Source organism: Gigantopelta aegis, chromosome 15 (assembly GCF_016097555.1).
Source record: "Gigantopelta aegis isolate Gae_Host chromosome 15, Gae_host_genome, whole genome shotgun sequence".
Lineage (NCBI taxonomy): Eukaryota > Metazoa > Mollusca > Gastropoda > Neomphalida > Peltospiridae > Gigantopelta > Gigantopelta aegis.
In genome coordinates, this window is record NC_054713.1 from 22,969,072 (window position 1) to 22,986,178 (window position 17,107).

At 35.2% G+C, this 17,107-nt stretch overlaps 1 protein-coding gene across 1 annotated transcript; it reads right to left on the reverse strand.

The window, feature by feature from the left end:
• Positions 1-1,725: 1,725 nt before the first annotated feature.
• LOC121389648 (cell wall integrity and stress response component 2-like) lies at positions 1,726-8,726 on the reverse strand. Its single transcript, XM_041521292.1, has 4 exons — positions 8,653-8,726; positions 6,562-7,071; positions 5,067-5,145; positions 1,726-2,348 (listed from the first exon to the last, which is right to left on the reverse strand). Exons 1-4 carry the CDS (start codon positions 8,717-8,719, stop codon positions 2,018-2,020), a joined length of 987 nt encoding a protein of 328 aa, XP_041377226.1. The 5' UTR covers positions 8,720-8,726; the 3' UTR covers positions 1,726-2,017.
• Between the last annotated feature and the right edge of the window lie 8,381 nt (positions 8,727-17,107).

Below are 17,107 nucleotides of genomic sequence, written 5' to 3' on the forward strand. Positions count from 1 at the left end.
GTAATAAGTAGATTTTCTAAATTTAGTTTCAGATTTTGACTAACTCTTCGTTGTGTAAATCGATGCAGGTTGAGCATTGTTTACGTCACGGCGACTAGTGGCGATGTTTACGTCACAGCGACTAGTGGCGATGTTTACGTCACGGCGACTAGTGGCGATGTTTACGTCACAGCGAGTAGTGGCGATGTTTACGTCACGGCGACTAGTGGCGATGTTTACGACACTGCAGTACTGCATCTAAACAATATGTAAATATAATCAATTAATATATTATTTAGATTTTTGAAGTCCTGTAATGAATACAAGAGGGTCAAGACGTAGCCCAGTGGTAAAGCGCTCGCCTGATGTGCTGTTGGTCTAGGGTCGATCCCCGTTGTTGGCCCCATTGGGCTATCTTTCGTTCCAGCCAGTTGAATACGACTGGTATATCGAATGCCGGTGAATGTGGTATCCTGCCTGTGTGATGGTGTATTTTAAATATACTTTGCTACTAATGGGAAAAATGTTGCAGGTTTCCTCTCTAATACCACATGTCAGAATTACCAAATATTTATATCCCATAGCCGATGATTAATAAATCAGTGTGCTCTAGTGGTGCTGTTAAACAAATTTTAACTATTAACTTTTCTTCTCTCACTCCATTTCAATGTATTTAACAATCACATCTTTAACCCCAAAATAGTAGTAGTTTAAAATGTGCTAACGTGTCACGTAAACAAACATGTCTCTCTTAAAGCTCATAACATTTGAACATTATTTTACTCGGAACATAAACATGATACCACCACGACTGGTATATCAAGGCCGTGGTATGTGCTATCCTGTCTATGGGATGGTGCATATCAAAGATCCCTTGTTACTAATGGAAAATGTAGCGGGTTTCCTTTCTAAGACTATATATATAAAAATTACCAAATGTTTGACATCCAAATGCCGATAATTAAGAAATCAATATGCTTTAGTGATGTTAAAGAAAACAAACTTTAAATATGGTACGAAATGGCTCGTTAAAGCTCGTTTAATATTCGATAAAAAAAAACCCACATTGAATGCCTGCACCAGCCTATATCTGTCACAAATGAAGACAAGGACACGCGAAACCGCATTCTCCATTGACGATGTTGGAGTGTGCACCACCTCGATTTTGTCTTCCCCAAAATGTCGTGTCCTTAACATAATGAATCATTATTGGGAGTGAGCAGAGGTATTATCATAATCTAGGTAAGCTCATTCCATTTCATTTCAACTTATTTTCGTGTTTATATCCAGTTAAGGTTCAGGCACGCTCTCCTGGGCACACACCTCAGCTGTCTGTCCAGGACAGTGGGTTAGTTGTTAGTGGTTAGTGAGAGAGAAGAGGGTGTAGTGGTCTTACACATACCCACTGAGTTGTTAAAACTATCTCTGGGTGGGAGCCGGTATCGGGCTGTGAACCAAGTACCAGCCTTAAGTCCGATGGCTTAACCACGACACCGCCGAGTCCGGTATAGGTAGGTTCAGAGTTTCTGGGGAAGAATGTAATTCGTATAAAGGAATTCAGTTTGGTTCACACTATAATAATCGTGAAATTTATAAACTTAAAGACGATGTTATAATTGTTTTAACACCTTTATATGATAATAAAATACTGTACAATATTGTGTTGTTGTTGCTGTTGCCCATAAAGATCAACAACATCGCCATCAGTACCCCCCCCCCCCCCCCTCCTCCCCACCGAGTCTCCAGTGATCATCTGATCTTCGGAACAGGATTCCTGTCCTACCTTACGCTTGCCGGTTTGAGTGAGCGAACCCCTCCTTCTCCCTCCTCATCTCTCCTCCTGTTTTGGACGAAGGAACCCCCCACGTCAGAACCTACGCTCGAGACAGACGTGCGCTACAACAGCTTGCTCTGAACGTGCACAGTAAATCATTCTCCCCCTCTCCTATTCCTTGAATCAGTATTATCGTTCTTGGCATCGTGATGGTTTTACCTCTGCGATGTTGAAACTGGATGGACAGGATATCTTTCTTTTCTCCTACATATTAATGTATATACGTGTTTCTTTTTTTATGTTTGGTGTGTTAGTATACTGCACGCTACCTCTGACAGCTGATGTCTGGACTGTAGGCTGGAGATAAACATCTTCGTCAGCAACATACACGCCGCTACGATGTAGCTGTTCGTAATATTCCACGCCACTGTTCCCTGTAGTACTAGGGTTAACTTTAGCTGCGTTGTAAGTGTTAGTATCATTATCTGACGTATTGGTCTCAACACTGGGATCGGCTGTGTGGGGGATAGCATCGCTGTTCATGCCATCATCATCATCATCATTCGTTGTTTGTTCGGATTTCATTCTTTTCACCCTGAAATTATAAAGCAACACATTAGTTACATCATCACCATCATCATCATCATCATCATATTCATCATCATCACCGCCATCATCGTTAACATTGTACTCGTTGTTACCATCATCGTCGTGATAATCCACATTATGACTATCATTTATGCTGATTTACCGGTGCATGTGCAAATGTCACCATTTCATGTAGAACAAATAACAACAACAACACTAAACAAAGAAAAATAAACAAACAAACAAACAAACAACATAAAATTATTATGGGCGTACACGAACATAACTATTAGTAGTATAATATGTTTCTTTTTATGAGTCATTAAAATTTTTTTATAAAATAAATAAAACTTAAAAAGTATAGGCTTTTTGGCATTTTCAATATTCCATATTTTGTTATCAAGGAAGGAAATGCTTTATTTAACGACGCACTCAACACATTTTATTTACGGTTATATGGCGTCGGAAATATTTTGTTATCATGTCAGTATTGGTAGAACATGTACTACACTATTAAACATAATATATCACTCTGTCTTACTGACTGATGCGTTGACACAATCTTACATTTGGCAATATCTCAAAGCCAACTTACAAGCTTTAGTACCTTTCGTGAAAATATTCTAGAGATCATTATCATCATCATCACCATCACCATCATCATCATTATCAAGTAATTATTAATTACATAATTGTATATGGATTTGACTTCAACGCTTTTCGCATACAAACTTTTAAGCAGTGGATATTTCGTATCCAATCTATAACTGATCTCAACCAATAGGTCAACTCGAAATTAAACTTGTACGTTTTATATTAAATAAATCTATAATGAAAAACGAAGTGCAAATTTGGTCTATATGTATATATAATGTTATATACCTATTGTAAATATTACTGTAAAATATGTTTGAAGAAGGAAGGAAATGTTTTATTTAACGAAGCACTCGATACATTTTAATTACGGTTATATGGCGTCGGACATACGGTTATGAACCACGCAGATACTGAGAGAGGAAACCCGCTGTCGCCACTTCATGGGCTACTCTTTTCGATTAGCAGCAAGGGATATTTTATATGCATCATCCCACAGATGAGATAGTGCATACCACGACCTTTGTTACACCAGTTGTGGAGCACTGGATGGAACGAGAAATAGCCCAATGGTCCCACTGACGGGATATATTTGAAGAATGTGCACATTCATACGTATGGACATTCCTGAGTTTGCTGCATTGTAAAACATTTCCGACTAATAAAATATTTCTACGATTAAAGTTGCATATTAAATATATTTTCTTGTTTAGAATATCGTTGTTTGTATATTCAGTGTGTTTCTGGTGGTCTTAATATTTGTAAGAAGCCCAAACTAGATTTTGTGTTTAAATAATTTCGTATGTATGAAAACAAATATTTTAGGAAATAAAATGAAATTTAACCTAGTACAAATATTAAAACAATCAGAAACACATTTAATATACAGCCACTAATATTTTATGCAGAAAAAAAATAATAATTTGATATGTAATTACAATCGTTAAAAAGTAGCTGTTAATCGATAACATCTTAAAAATTGCAGCAAACTCAGGAATGTCCCTTTAAATACTAGATAGTTTTCGCAACGCGCCGCTACTGTTACGGATATCACCACTTTGAGCCGAGGTTGGTGACATCACAGCAATTTGCTTCACACCTTTAAATGATTAAAATACCCAAAACATTTAATACATTTTGTGGCTAATACATAATATTTTTACAAATAATTAAATAAATAACACACTTCTAAAAACGCCGAAATATTCAAGTCATGAACAGTGCCGATCTGCGAACTAGCTAAATGATTAGTACTGTTACCAAATCATATTGTGCAGACGTTATGTTGTGACATAAACAGGTTTTGAAACTTTGGTCCATTACTATTAGCTATCTGTATTCATAACAGTAAATGTATGGTTAGGAAACCTTTCTAATACACTGAGCCTTCACAAACACTGTTTGAACTTTTATTTTCGTTTGCCGATTTCCGTGTACACGTTTACGTAACCTGTAAACAAATGGACATTATGGCAAATATATTCGAATTACGATTTTCAATAGACAGGTTAAATAATCTATCAAATTGGAGTAAAATAGTTTATTAGATTATACGTGCGTTATGCGACACGTGTATTTCAGTGAAAGACTGAACAGGAGGGATTCGGTTGAAATACAATATGGAGGTCAATATCGAAATGTCCCCCAGTTTGACATGGACAAGGATGTCCAAAACGTTCATGTTTATCTTGTTGAACGACATCACTTGAGCTCAATTATTTATTAATCAACAGCTATTGAATGTTAGGCATTTACTGCTTTTGACATTCAGTCTTAGAGAAGAAACCCGCTAGATTTTGTTTTCCATTACAAACAAGTGATATTTTATATGCACCATTCCACAGAGAGGATAGCATATATCACGGCCTTTATATACCAGTCCTGGTGCACTGGCTGCGACGAGACATAGTAGTAGCAGCAGCAGCTTTATGGTCCTGGATTTATTTATTTATTTTACATAATACAATGTCTCACTGCATTTATTAATTTTAATTTATTTATTTATTTATTTATATATTTATTTATTTATTTATTTATAATACTTAATGCAATGTCTCTTCGATTTATAGTCTTGATTTCGGGGACTTCTGGTAAAATGCATAACTATTCTAAATTTAAAAATGCAACTTACATTTGGTAAATCACAACGGCGATGACTACATCAGCGACAAGCAGCACCGCGGCAAAGACACCAACCGCTGCACCTGCAACTACAGTTGACAAGACATGGTTACATTACAAACTAATATACGACTAACATTGATGTTTTAGAAGTTGTCTGTCAAAGAGAAATGGGATATAATGTTAATCCAATTGAAAAAGGCATGCGTTAAATTACAAAATAAGACTAACATTGTTGTTTTTAAAAGTTGCCTGTCAAAGAGATATAGGATATAATGTTAATATACTTGAAAAAGGTAGCGTTAAATTACAAAATAAGACTACCATTGTTGTTTTAGAAATTGCTGTAAAAGAAAAATATGATATGTTAATATAATAGAAAAAGGCCGCGTTAAATTACAACATAAGAATAATCATTGATGCTTTAGTTATTTGTCAAATGAGATATAATGTTAATCTAATTGATACAGGCTACAATTTCAACCATCTTTGTTTAACATTGCACTTTAATGGTCAAACACCAACAAGAAGATAGTAACAGCATCCATTGGTGGGAGGGGCGGGACGTAGCCCAGTGGTAAAGCGTTCGCTTGATGTGCGGTCGGTCTTGGATCGATCCCCGTCGGTGGACCCATTGGGCTATTTCTCGTTCCAGCCAATGCTCCACAACTGGTGTAACAAAGGCCGTGATATGTACTATCCTATCTGTGGGATGGTGCATATAAAAGATCCCTTGCTGCTAATCGAAAAGAGTAGCCCATGAAGTGGCGACAGCGGGTTTCCTCTCTCAATATCTGTGTGGTCCTTAACAATGTGTCTGACGCCATATAACCGTAAATAAAATGTGTTGAGTGCATCGTTAAATAAAACATTCCTTCCTTTCAATGGTGGGAAGTGTATGTGACCTGTTTTAACTGCCTATCGCTTACTGAGGGAAGGAAGCTATACGTCAATCATGGATAGATTACTATGTAAGAGGGTGAATATAACGTTAACAGTTAGCGATACATTAGGAAAATGGAATGTTTTTCTTTCACGGCAGTATGGGTAATACCATACATATCCAGAGTGTGTTAGATATGTTATTATTACACACATATTTATTGTAATATATTATTACGGTATGATATATTATATTGTTATTGTTATATTACTGAAAACCATTTCACAAGCTTCATTTTATGAAGGAAATAACGAATATGTATTTCTCTATGTCTACGTGTTTGGTTCTCGTGCTGTTAAAACATAATGTATATGTTTCTATAGAAAGAACTATGACTGTTAAACAAGCACAACGCAAATCAGAATTATTATATATTCCTTGAAACTACTTGAAACTAAGAAATATGTTTTGAAATCGCTGTATGATGATATATTCTAATACTAGAGTTACCATAAATGGTTTTGCCCAGTTAATGCTTTAACTGTATTAGTAAAGTGTGAGGATGTTTGATATGAGCAGCATACCATTAGCTGAAAACAATAAATCATACATAAATTATTACCCATAAACGTTATTGAATGTTGTGGGACTTTTGTCACTTCTGCTACCAATGTAGTTGTCATGAACACAGTCTCATTTGTTGTTGTTTCTGCTGGTGATGAGAGCAATGTTGTTGACCTCTGTAAACTGGTTGAGATACTGGTCGTTGAATCTCTGGCCCGACCACTGGTTGTATTAAAGTTTGTGCTACTTGTTGACCCTGTGGTTATTTGTATAGTTGAACTGACTGTGATGCTAGACGATTCTGTGGTTGATCTTGTTTGAGTGTTTGAGCTGTTTGTACAACCACTGCTTGAGCTGCTGTTTGAACTGCTCGTGGTTGACCTACGTTCTGAACCATCGGTCGGTGTTCTGGTTAGACTGTCTGTTGACATATGTGTTGAGCTGGTTATAGCAAGTGTAGGTGGTCTACTGGTCGTTGTGGTGGCAGAGCTGCGAAATGGTGTTCTGTTTGAGCTGACTGTTGAACCTCTGTTTGCGCTGGTGGATGCGCTAGTGCTTGCTGTGTTACCTACAAACAAATATCAATTCTCTGACGTTTAGGATGCAATGGCCCGAAGAAAGATTTTATAGAACAACAGCTCGTTTTTTCTCTAGCCCTATCCTGTGACTGTGAGTCTAGAGTGCGGTTAGTCTTCAAAACTTACCTACCATCAAAGGGTTGTTAAATATTCCATTTAAAATACATATAGTTCCTTAATGTGACTATCCGGAGTTTGCTGCATTGTAAAATATGTTCGACTAATACAATCTGTTGACGACTAAATTACAAAGTAAACATAGTTTCTTGTTTAGAATATCAGTATCTGCATTTTCAATATATTTCTGATAGTCTTGATATTTGTGAGTAGCCCAAACTGAATTTAGTCTCCAGATACGTTTGTATGTATAAAACAATATATATTAAAACATAAAATGAAGTTTGACCTACTAAAAACACTAGGACCAAACAGAAACACATTTAATACACATCGGCTGTAAATGTTAACTTCACCTATTTTTATCACATTTCTCCGCTTTCTCCTCGGAACGGAGAAGTCACTTCTATGTTTTTCAGTTCTAGATTAGGGGCTGTAACAGCCATTAGTAGTTTATGCAGAAATAATATATTTAATATGTAACTACAGTCGTTATGAAGCCTCTGTCAATCGGCAACATCTTAACGACTACAGCAAACTCAGGACAGTCCATTTAAATCTGGTGTAACAGAACTTTAGTTGCATTGTTTTAGAGCTCACTCATACCATTAAACTGATATTTTCTGACTAGTACAAACACTACAAGACGGAACCCAACACCCCTATCCTAAACTCAGTAAGCTAGCTTCGGATATTCCTGTCGGGTTTCTTGCCGTAGCGCTTGTTCTAATCACTGACGTGTATGTATAATGTCGTGAGTATACTAGAAAGATCTAACTAACGACCTGTGGTGTCACATTTTGGAAACTATGTTATTTTAAACACAGAAATTGGCCCGGTTTGTCGAAAATTGACCATTTGTTACATAGAATGCTTTCTAGCCTTATTGTGATATAATAATATAAACACAAAAGGACTAGAAGACCTTGGAGCTAATAGAACAGTACTAAACTGTACCAACTGTGTCTATAATAACAAATGTTGTAGCGTTTATTACTGAATTTATCGAACTATGGTGAACGATTTGAAGTTGTGAACTGCAGCCTTATATAATGTGCACGTTGGAGTAATTTCACATCCATATGTCATGTGGCTTTTAGTATTAATTATATGAACCATCAAAACTGCCAAAACCTGCCTGTAGCAAACTTCGTAACTTATTCATAACTCAGACAGTGCAATGCCTAATTTAAAAAATAAAATATTTTAAATCACAAATTATGAGAAAATATCTTCTTGAATGATGATTATTATAATAGTAGGAAAGTAAAATAGTTCTCAATGGTAGAACACTATCCGATATTCATTTTGTTTTATATTGTAACGTACCTCTTTTTGGCAAATAAAATTATTGTTATTATTGGTTTGATCTACCTCGCACCCCATCCCCACCCAACCATTATTTTCCTCAGTGAAACATCCCGGTCCAGGTAGTAGACTCATCATTTACTGACCTTGTGAGATGTTCGTTGCTAGCAACACAGTAAGCAGAAAAATCTCCCAAACCGAAGTAGACTCCATAACGTGTTGTCTATGTACCGACCCGGTAGGTAGTTATAACACTAGGTCTACTGATATTGTTGGCATGTGTATGGGGTCAGATCGGGTCTGGCGTATCAGTGTGTACTCGTAAAGGTATATATTCAACAACATTAATTATGGGCCAGTCGACGGGTTTTTAGTAATGCCTTGTTAGGTCATATTATGTTAGTACGTTTTGATAAAATTTTGTTTCGTTTAACGACACCACTAGAGCACATTGATTTATTAATCATCAGCTATTGGATGTCAAACATTTGGTAATTTTGACATATACATGCAGTCTTGCTGAGTAAACCCGCTACATTTTCCATTAGTAGCAAGGGATATTTTATATACACCACCCCACAGACAGGATGGCACATACCACGGTCTTTGATATACCAGTCGTGGTGCACTAGCAGGAACAAGAAATAGTCCAATGGGCCCACCGACGGGATCGATTCGAAACCAACCGCGCATCAAGCCAGCGCCGTACCATTGGGTTACCAGTGCACCGTGACTGGTATATAAAAGGTCGTAGTATGTGCTATCCTGTCTGTGAGATGATGCATACAAACAATTCATTGCTACTAATGGGTTTCCACTCTGTATGTCACAATTACCAAATGTTTGACAATCAAATAGAATATGATTAATAAATAAATGTTCTCTAGTGGTATCGTTAAACAAAAGAAAGTTTAACTTTATTCCAGCCAGTGCAACATGACTGGTATATCAATATGCTGTAGTTTTTATGAAAATGACTGAAATGCACATTGGACTAGAATTAGTTACACTTTGGTTCGTAAGGATACTTGTCATTTTGTTTTCTATAAACTGATATTTCAATCATTAAGCATTATGCCACGACGTCGACATCTTACAACGGAAATAGTTTTCTTTGTTTTTATACCCTATTTAAAATAAAATGTTGACCATATACTCAGTTAATTTCGTTGAGTATACATGGACGACTGTACAAATACACTGTACGATTGATAAGTGTGCGAACTAGGAAGTATTGTTTTTTATACGAAATCAATGACTCGATCCGTGAGTATTGAGTCTTAAGGGAGGCCTATTTGATTATCAAACCGTATACGAGTTTAAGTGGTTGTGTTGTTATTATTATTATTAAAAGGGGTATATCAGAGCAGCATAGTGTCGTACTAGATTAAATTATAACTTTGGATGTTAAAGATTAAGACATAAAACAGTGAGGTCACTAGTTAATGCGTGTGACACACTCAACATTCTACCCTTTAAAAAAAAAATAAAAAAAAATAATAATAAACTTATTTAGTTGTAGTTTGTATATGCATACAGCTGAATGTATAAACGTTATGTTTTAAAGTAAAAATTAAATAATATTTTTAGCGGGAACCGGCATTATTGTAACTTTGACATAGCACTATGACCATAAAGTAGTGGAGTGGCCTAGGGCAATAGCCCAAAGTACAAAATTTGACAGAGTTGTACTTTTGGACAGTGCAAATATTTGGAGGGTGCTATCCAATTTTAGAGGTCAAGGTCATATCGAGGTAAAATTTGGACAATATTCAGAAAAGCTATTTCAAAGCAATACATTATGTACAAAATGTTCAAGAAACAACTGCTCCAATTTAGACGTGAAAGTCATATAAAGGTCAAAGGTCAAACTAAAATAGTATTTAAGAAATGAAGCATTAACTTTTGCATATTTAAACTAGTAGTTTGTTTACTAAATCCTTAGTTGTTCTTGTAGTTTCTTCATACTTGGAAGGTGCCGAGGATCAAGGGAGTGTTAACTTGGCACCCTGGAGCATTTTGAAATACTAAAGATGGCGTCCAAAATGGCTGTCAAAAGAGAGAACTGACAAATATAGCTGGATAGTTTGTCACCTATGTCACCTATGGCAAACTGTTTATCTCTATGGCTGGATTTTAAGCCTAACTTTGTAGTCATTTGCCACAAGTAAATATTTTAAAAATAGAAGAAAAAAAAATGACACATGCAACTATGATAATAATGAATATTTTAGTTAAAGAATTACACTAGTGTCTGAAAGCTACTTATATTGTACAAATACCACTTGGTATAGTCACAGGTAGTACACATTGTGTCTGATTGGAACATATAGTCCATGAGCCAAAGGGGTCGGTCGGTACCATCTGGGAGGACGAATGCTCATAGTGATTGTTCCACGACAGTTATATTTTTACAGAATTGCTGAAGGGTGACCATATTAAAAGCATTGTAAAATATTTCTCAGGGCATTTAGGAAAACATAACTTAGCAGATAATGGATTGGAGAATTCAGATATATTACCAATATTGAAATCCTTTGAGTGTCACAAGTGATTGAATAACTAAAAGAAACAACACTAATCCAAATAAATTATATTACATTTATTTACAGCACCCAAATAACAATCACATTCATTCTCCACTCCTACTTACTAAGCCTAATTATATCCCTCTCACATACCACTAATCACCAGCACTCCCTCAACACTCACACTTCTCATATATAATAAACATACATAATTTCATATAAAAATATCACGTATCACAACACACAAAATAATATACTAAAACCACACAGTTCAATATAAAATGTTTCAGTTCATACCACAATCCTTATGATTCACTTCCTCGTGATCACCTTTTATATACATATATTGTTCTAACTAAATTATGTACTAACATTAGTTAGCACCCTCCATTTCAGATCAGCTCTAAATACTACAGCCATATTTACACAATACGTTTCTGCTGCACAATAACAATACACTTGTTATTCACCGAGATGCTGCACGATAACAATACACTTGTTATTCACCACCACAACATCATGGCTAATAAGTAGTCCACATGTGGAACTTCAATTTCCACTTCAGCTGTACCCAACTTCCATGAATTAACATCAACGTCAGTTTCCTCGTCCCTTCTTCACATAATTCCGCAGCCCAATCACCTGGTCAAACTCTAACATTGCCCCTCGCTGCTCATCCCGTTGTTGGTCTCAACAGATACCACACAAGCTGCTGTAAACAATATACACTCCATTACTATCATGCAAAACCTCAATATTAAATACCCTTCATACATCAATCATTTTCATCATTTCATACATGTCCACATTATACAGGTTTCACAACGTATACGTTAATAACACGTACAACTTACTTCATGTGCATAATTCAATTCACATTATACATTTAATAAACACATAAATACATATAGCAAACAATTTCATTACTTTACACAATGTCCGCATTTCACAAGTTACACTGAGCATTTGCTAAATATATACATTTAATATAGCAAACTAAATACAGACCAAAATAACATTCAAATGTCACACCTCTGTAACACAATACATGTGTAAAATATTTAATTTACTTACGGTTAAACAATAACCCGAACTTCCACAAAGTCTCTTATACTTCTACCAAGTCTTTCCCAAACTGAATGTTCAATGATTCTCTCTCAGCGATTAATGACAAATCATCCACTCAATAGCCCAGTTCCACACTATATTCACCCAGTCAGCTTATCACTCATCTATCACTCACCCATACCACAAGCTACAATAATACAAATTGCTACCTTGCTAATTAAAGACAGCTCCACGTGTGAGATACAAGCTATGACTCATACTTCATGCTTCTCTCATTCGTATAAATTAAAATACCGTATAAATGATAAAAAATGTTATAAAATATATAACCACATATTCTCTTTCATACAATTAAAATCAGATTACCCTTGACTTGTGACACATTCCCCTACTTAAAATTTTTATTTCCCAAAATAAAAATATCTAACAAAACCAAAATCACAAGTCACAGTAAGTCAAAGTTAATCCTTCACAGGATACTACATAACCTTGATAATCTATTCTATATCCCCACTGTCACCGCATCGACTTAAAAGATCGGCACACACATTATCCTTACCATGGATACTCTTACATACAAACCTGTATGGTTGTAGTGCCAATGCCCATCTCATCACTCGTGCATTGTCAAACCTCGTCTGGTGTAACCATGTCAGTGACTGGTGGTCGGTTTCTAACGTGAAGTCCACTCCGTACACGTACTGTGTAAACTTACCCATGGCCCACACAATGGCCAAACACTCCTTCTCAATAGTTGCGTATCTGGTTTCTCTGTCCTTTAATTTCCTACTAACATACAACACCGGAAATACCTCACCTTCGCTCTCCTGCATCAATACTGCACCTAACCCATTACCTGATGCGTCCGTTTTAATGGTGAAATGTTCCCCAAGTTTAGGGAGTTTCAACACAGGTGCACTTGACATCTTTTCTTTCAGTGTTTTAAATGCTGCTGTCGTACCCTCTGTCCACTGTAACACTTTAGTCTGACTGTTCTTAGTCATGTCCGTTAGTTTCTGAAAAATTCTTAATAAATTTTCTGTAGTACCCAATGAGTCCCAAAAATTATCTCAACTCTTTTTTGTTCTGTGGTCTAGATATTGCCATGATTTTCTTCACTTTCTTTGCCTCTGGTCCAATTTCACCATTACCCACCATATGTCCTAAAAATTCTAAAGTTTTGAATCCAATCAAACACTTGCTCGGTTTTGCAGTTAACTTTCCATCTCTTCATTAAACATTTTAAAACAAAAACGCAAGTAGCTTCCTACAAAGAATGATTACATTGCGAACAGCATCTGACGTCACAGTCACTAGAAGCCAGTGATGTAGATCTTCTTCAGGTCACACATAAACTTGAGTTTATTTTCACAGAAAATGGTACAAAAATTGTAATGTGACACAACAGACTTTGAAATATAATCAAAGTATTTTATTTAAAATTTGGAAACACATAACTTTTAGGCTGGCTATGCCATTCCCAAGATGCTTTTGGGCACCTGCTATTGTCCGACTTCCGGAAGTAGTTTCTACACGGTAGTTTTTATACCGCTTTTGACTGAAACACATTACAAAAATATAACTTGAAAGGGGTTGCATATATATATATATATATATTAGGTCACTACGTTTTGATATCGTGGTTATATGGCTCGGTTCGATAACGGTGTAACAGGCTCGCTGACAAAACAGGAAGATATTTTGTCTACACAGCACAAAGAAATTGTGTTTACATGTACCGCGGCCCGCTGTCGGTCTTTCGTGAGCGTGATGATATTTTACATGGCTAGATCAGCATATAATCAGGAATAAATAATACATTTTGTATTAATCAAATATTAATGTCATATATTTTGGCCGTCGTGACTTGTCTTAAAGGGCCGTTTTGAAAAATACTATAACCTCATTTCGTTCCGTTTATACGGTTAATGCAACTTGAAATATATTTAGTTAAATAGTTTATTATATTATCACGCCATTTTTGTTGTTTTACAAGTCAGGTTCACCAAAGAGAAGCGCCGTGTCGTAAATGACTGCTTTTGTTTACACTGTGAATACAGAAGTTGGTCGGAGCTGAAGTCACTTCGCCCCAAGCTGGAGTACCGGACGCATCAAAAAAAAAGGAGAAGAAAATGGCTGCCCCCATTAGCAGGGTTTTTTTTTTATTAACTCTAAAATTGCGCGTTTTTCATTTGTTAAAATGTCAGTATGTGTTGGTGGTCCGGGTATGCATCTTTCCATCACATAAGACTCATGTTTCGAGTTTACTCTCGCTTTAAGGGCCATTTGGACTTTTCTTAAGGGCCGTTTTGACGTGTACACTGACCGTTTTGAATTTTTAGGGCCGTTTTGACCAATTATTTTTAGGTTTCGTACTGTTTGTAGATCACTAAGATACATAGGCCTATGATGAACATCGTGGAAATACACGCAAATCGATCTTTATTTTACTCCAAATTTCGGAAGAGTATATGCTTGTATAATTTTCTGTAATATTATATTATATAAGAGAGTACAATAATTGTATTAATGTTGTATTTCTGTAATTTGTATAATAGTCCAAAACCTTAACTTGAAAAATCGACAAAACAAACAAATAAATGTTTTATCCTTTCATTTAGGATGTGGTCTCGTCCACCTGACGGAATATTTTTTAGCTACGATTTATTATTATTATTATTATTATTATTATTATTATTATTATTATCAACAGCAGCAGCAAAAGTAGTGCTCAGCAGCATTATAACAACAACAATCATCATTATTATTATTTATTTATTTATTTATTTACTTATTTATTTACTTATTTTTTATTATTTAGGTGTTGTTTTATGGTATGAAATGGATGGTACGAAATGACCATGGTACGAAATAATAAGGGTCCGACTATTTACCCCAAGATACCCCAAGACACCCCAAGATACCCCCAAGACACCACAAGAATCCACAAGAATCCACAAATATTGCTTATTCTTCTAAAAAATAATAATTAAAGTGTACTATTTAATAAAAGTATTTAGTGGAAAATGAAGTGACAAAATATATTTAAGCCTTAATGACAGCTGATTGCTAAGGAAGATAATCTAAACAGTTGAAGATCTGCAGCAATGCAGTATCTCAATTCCTTCGCTTAAAATGTTCAATTGCAATTAAACAAACATAACCATAAACGTGTACATCCAGGCTACACCACGAGGAGGTGCTCTTTTCGTGACCATTTTTGTCATTTATTTAATTTTAATTTAAAACTAAGGACTATCTTGAGTTTTCCTCCCTAGCAAGATTGTGTTTTCAGCCTATTAAATAATTTTCACTCTACTAAATCATATTAATATATTAAATATTTACCTTTGTTTGACACCCAATATAGCCAATCTGTTTGTTTCTTTGTTTTGTTTGTTTGTTTTGTGCTGGTGTGTCATTTATTCATTTCCCCTAATAACAAAGGCAGACGGTGCACATTAAGTGAATAAGAACCACATACCCTCATCCTCACCCTAGGACTAACATGCACTCTGCTTTTTTCCTCTTAAAAACAAAATCAAAAGAACTATTTTACCTTACCATGTTTTAAATATAAAGTTTTATACAAATAAACATATTTGGAATGGCCTTTGGCCTATTTGTTTCAAAGTTCATTTAGCCATTTGAAGAAGTAATTAAATTTCTCCATACAAAGACAAAACTTGTCAAGTCTGAAATATATGATTTGCTTGTTAGTATTCCAATACATCTACGTTAATAATAATAATGTAAAAAACAAAATGCTGTAGTGGCCGTCGTTTTGTTTCTCTTGAATATAATAGTATTCAACAACAACAAAAAAACCCAGCTGTTACACCCCCTGCGCGTGCTGTAATCTCACCGTGGTGCAGGGGTGTAACATTATGTTTGAGAATGGCCAATACAGCACAAAATTGAAGTTTTGAGTAAAAGTCAGTATCTATCTGTGATATTTGTGTTTTTGCACAGTTCTTGTTTTTGTTTAAATCTTGAATTTTTATCTTGATGTTGATCATCACTTTATTTGTTTGCATTACCATAGTTTGACACCCAATAGCCGATGTATTTTTCGTGCTGGGGTGTCATTAAACATTCATTCATTCATTCATTCAGGTTCAGCACTTGCGAGGAAAGGGCTTCTTTAGGAAATTTTGTAAGATATGCCTACATCCATTTATACCATGAAGATTTTATTACTAGTCTCCTATGTTCAAAAAAGTGCGTCTGTAACGTTAACTATTGAACAGTCAAATTGATATTTGCAAAGTGAGAAATATTAAAATTTCATAAATAATTGATTGTCAGTGTAGTCATTGAGGAATTTATCGTTGGCGTTAATTGAATAAATGGATGAACTTTGTTAATAATATGACTGGCATATTCACTAAAAAAAATAATATATTGTTACAAAGATTTCTTACACACCCGTTGGTGAGAACAGCATGCGTTATTTTGTTAACACATAATTGTTTACACACATACGTAAGATAATTGTAAGAAATAGAATAATACATTTGTGTCCGTTAGATACAATTTATCTTACTCGTTGTGAGATAAATGGTATCTAACGGCCACTCATGTATTATTCTCTGTAATATACATGATAGAGAATTTGTTTTACTAACGTACGGGGTGAATCTACCATTTATTATTGCCAGATTTACAGACATTTCAGACATATAACAGGCATTTAATTTTAATTATGTGCATACATGTATTACTCATAATTGGATCCGGTATAAATAAACATATTTAAGTCTAAAATATTATTTATTTATACAGATAATCATGATAGAAGTATTGATATTAATATACGTTAATCTAGTGTTAATTCTTGATAGTAAAACATATCTAGCTTGGTAATAGTATGTAATGGCTAGTGTATTTTACATGACAATTGTTAATCTCGTATTAGATTATTCAATATCGTATCTGCACACGACAGCCTAAAAGTGATGGTCCTCAGATAGTATCATCCGTGGATCCTATTCCGGTTAGGGAC

What these genes read in the sequence shown, in the direction of transcription:
- LOC121389648 (XM_041521292.1), bottom strand. Translation starts at nt 8,719, where the DNA reads ATGGAGTCTACTTCGGTTTGGGAGATTTTTCTGCTTACTGTGTTGCTA. An exon ending in AGCAACGAACATCTCACAAG is followed by an intron (nt 7,072 to 8,652) that starts GTCAGTAAATGA and finishes ATTTGTTTGTAG; the next exon opens with GTAACACAGCAAGCACTAGC. An exon ending in GCCGTTGTGATTTACCAAAT is followed by an intron (nt 2,349 to 5,066) that starts GTAAGTTGCATT and finishes TTATAATTTCAG; the next exon opens with GGTGAAAAGAATGAAATCCG.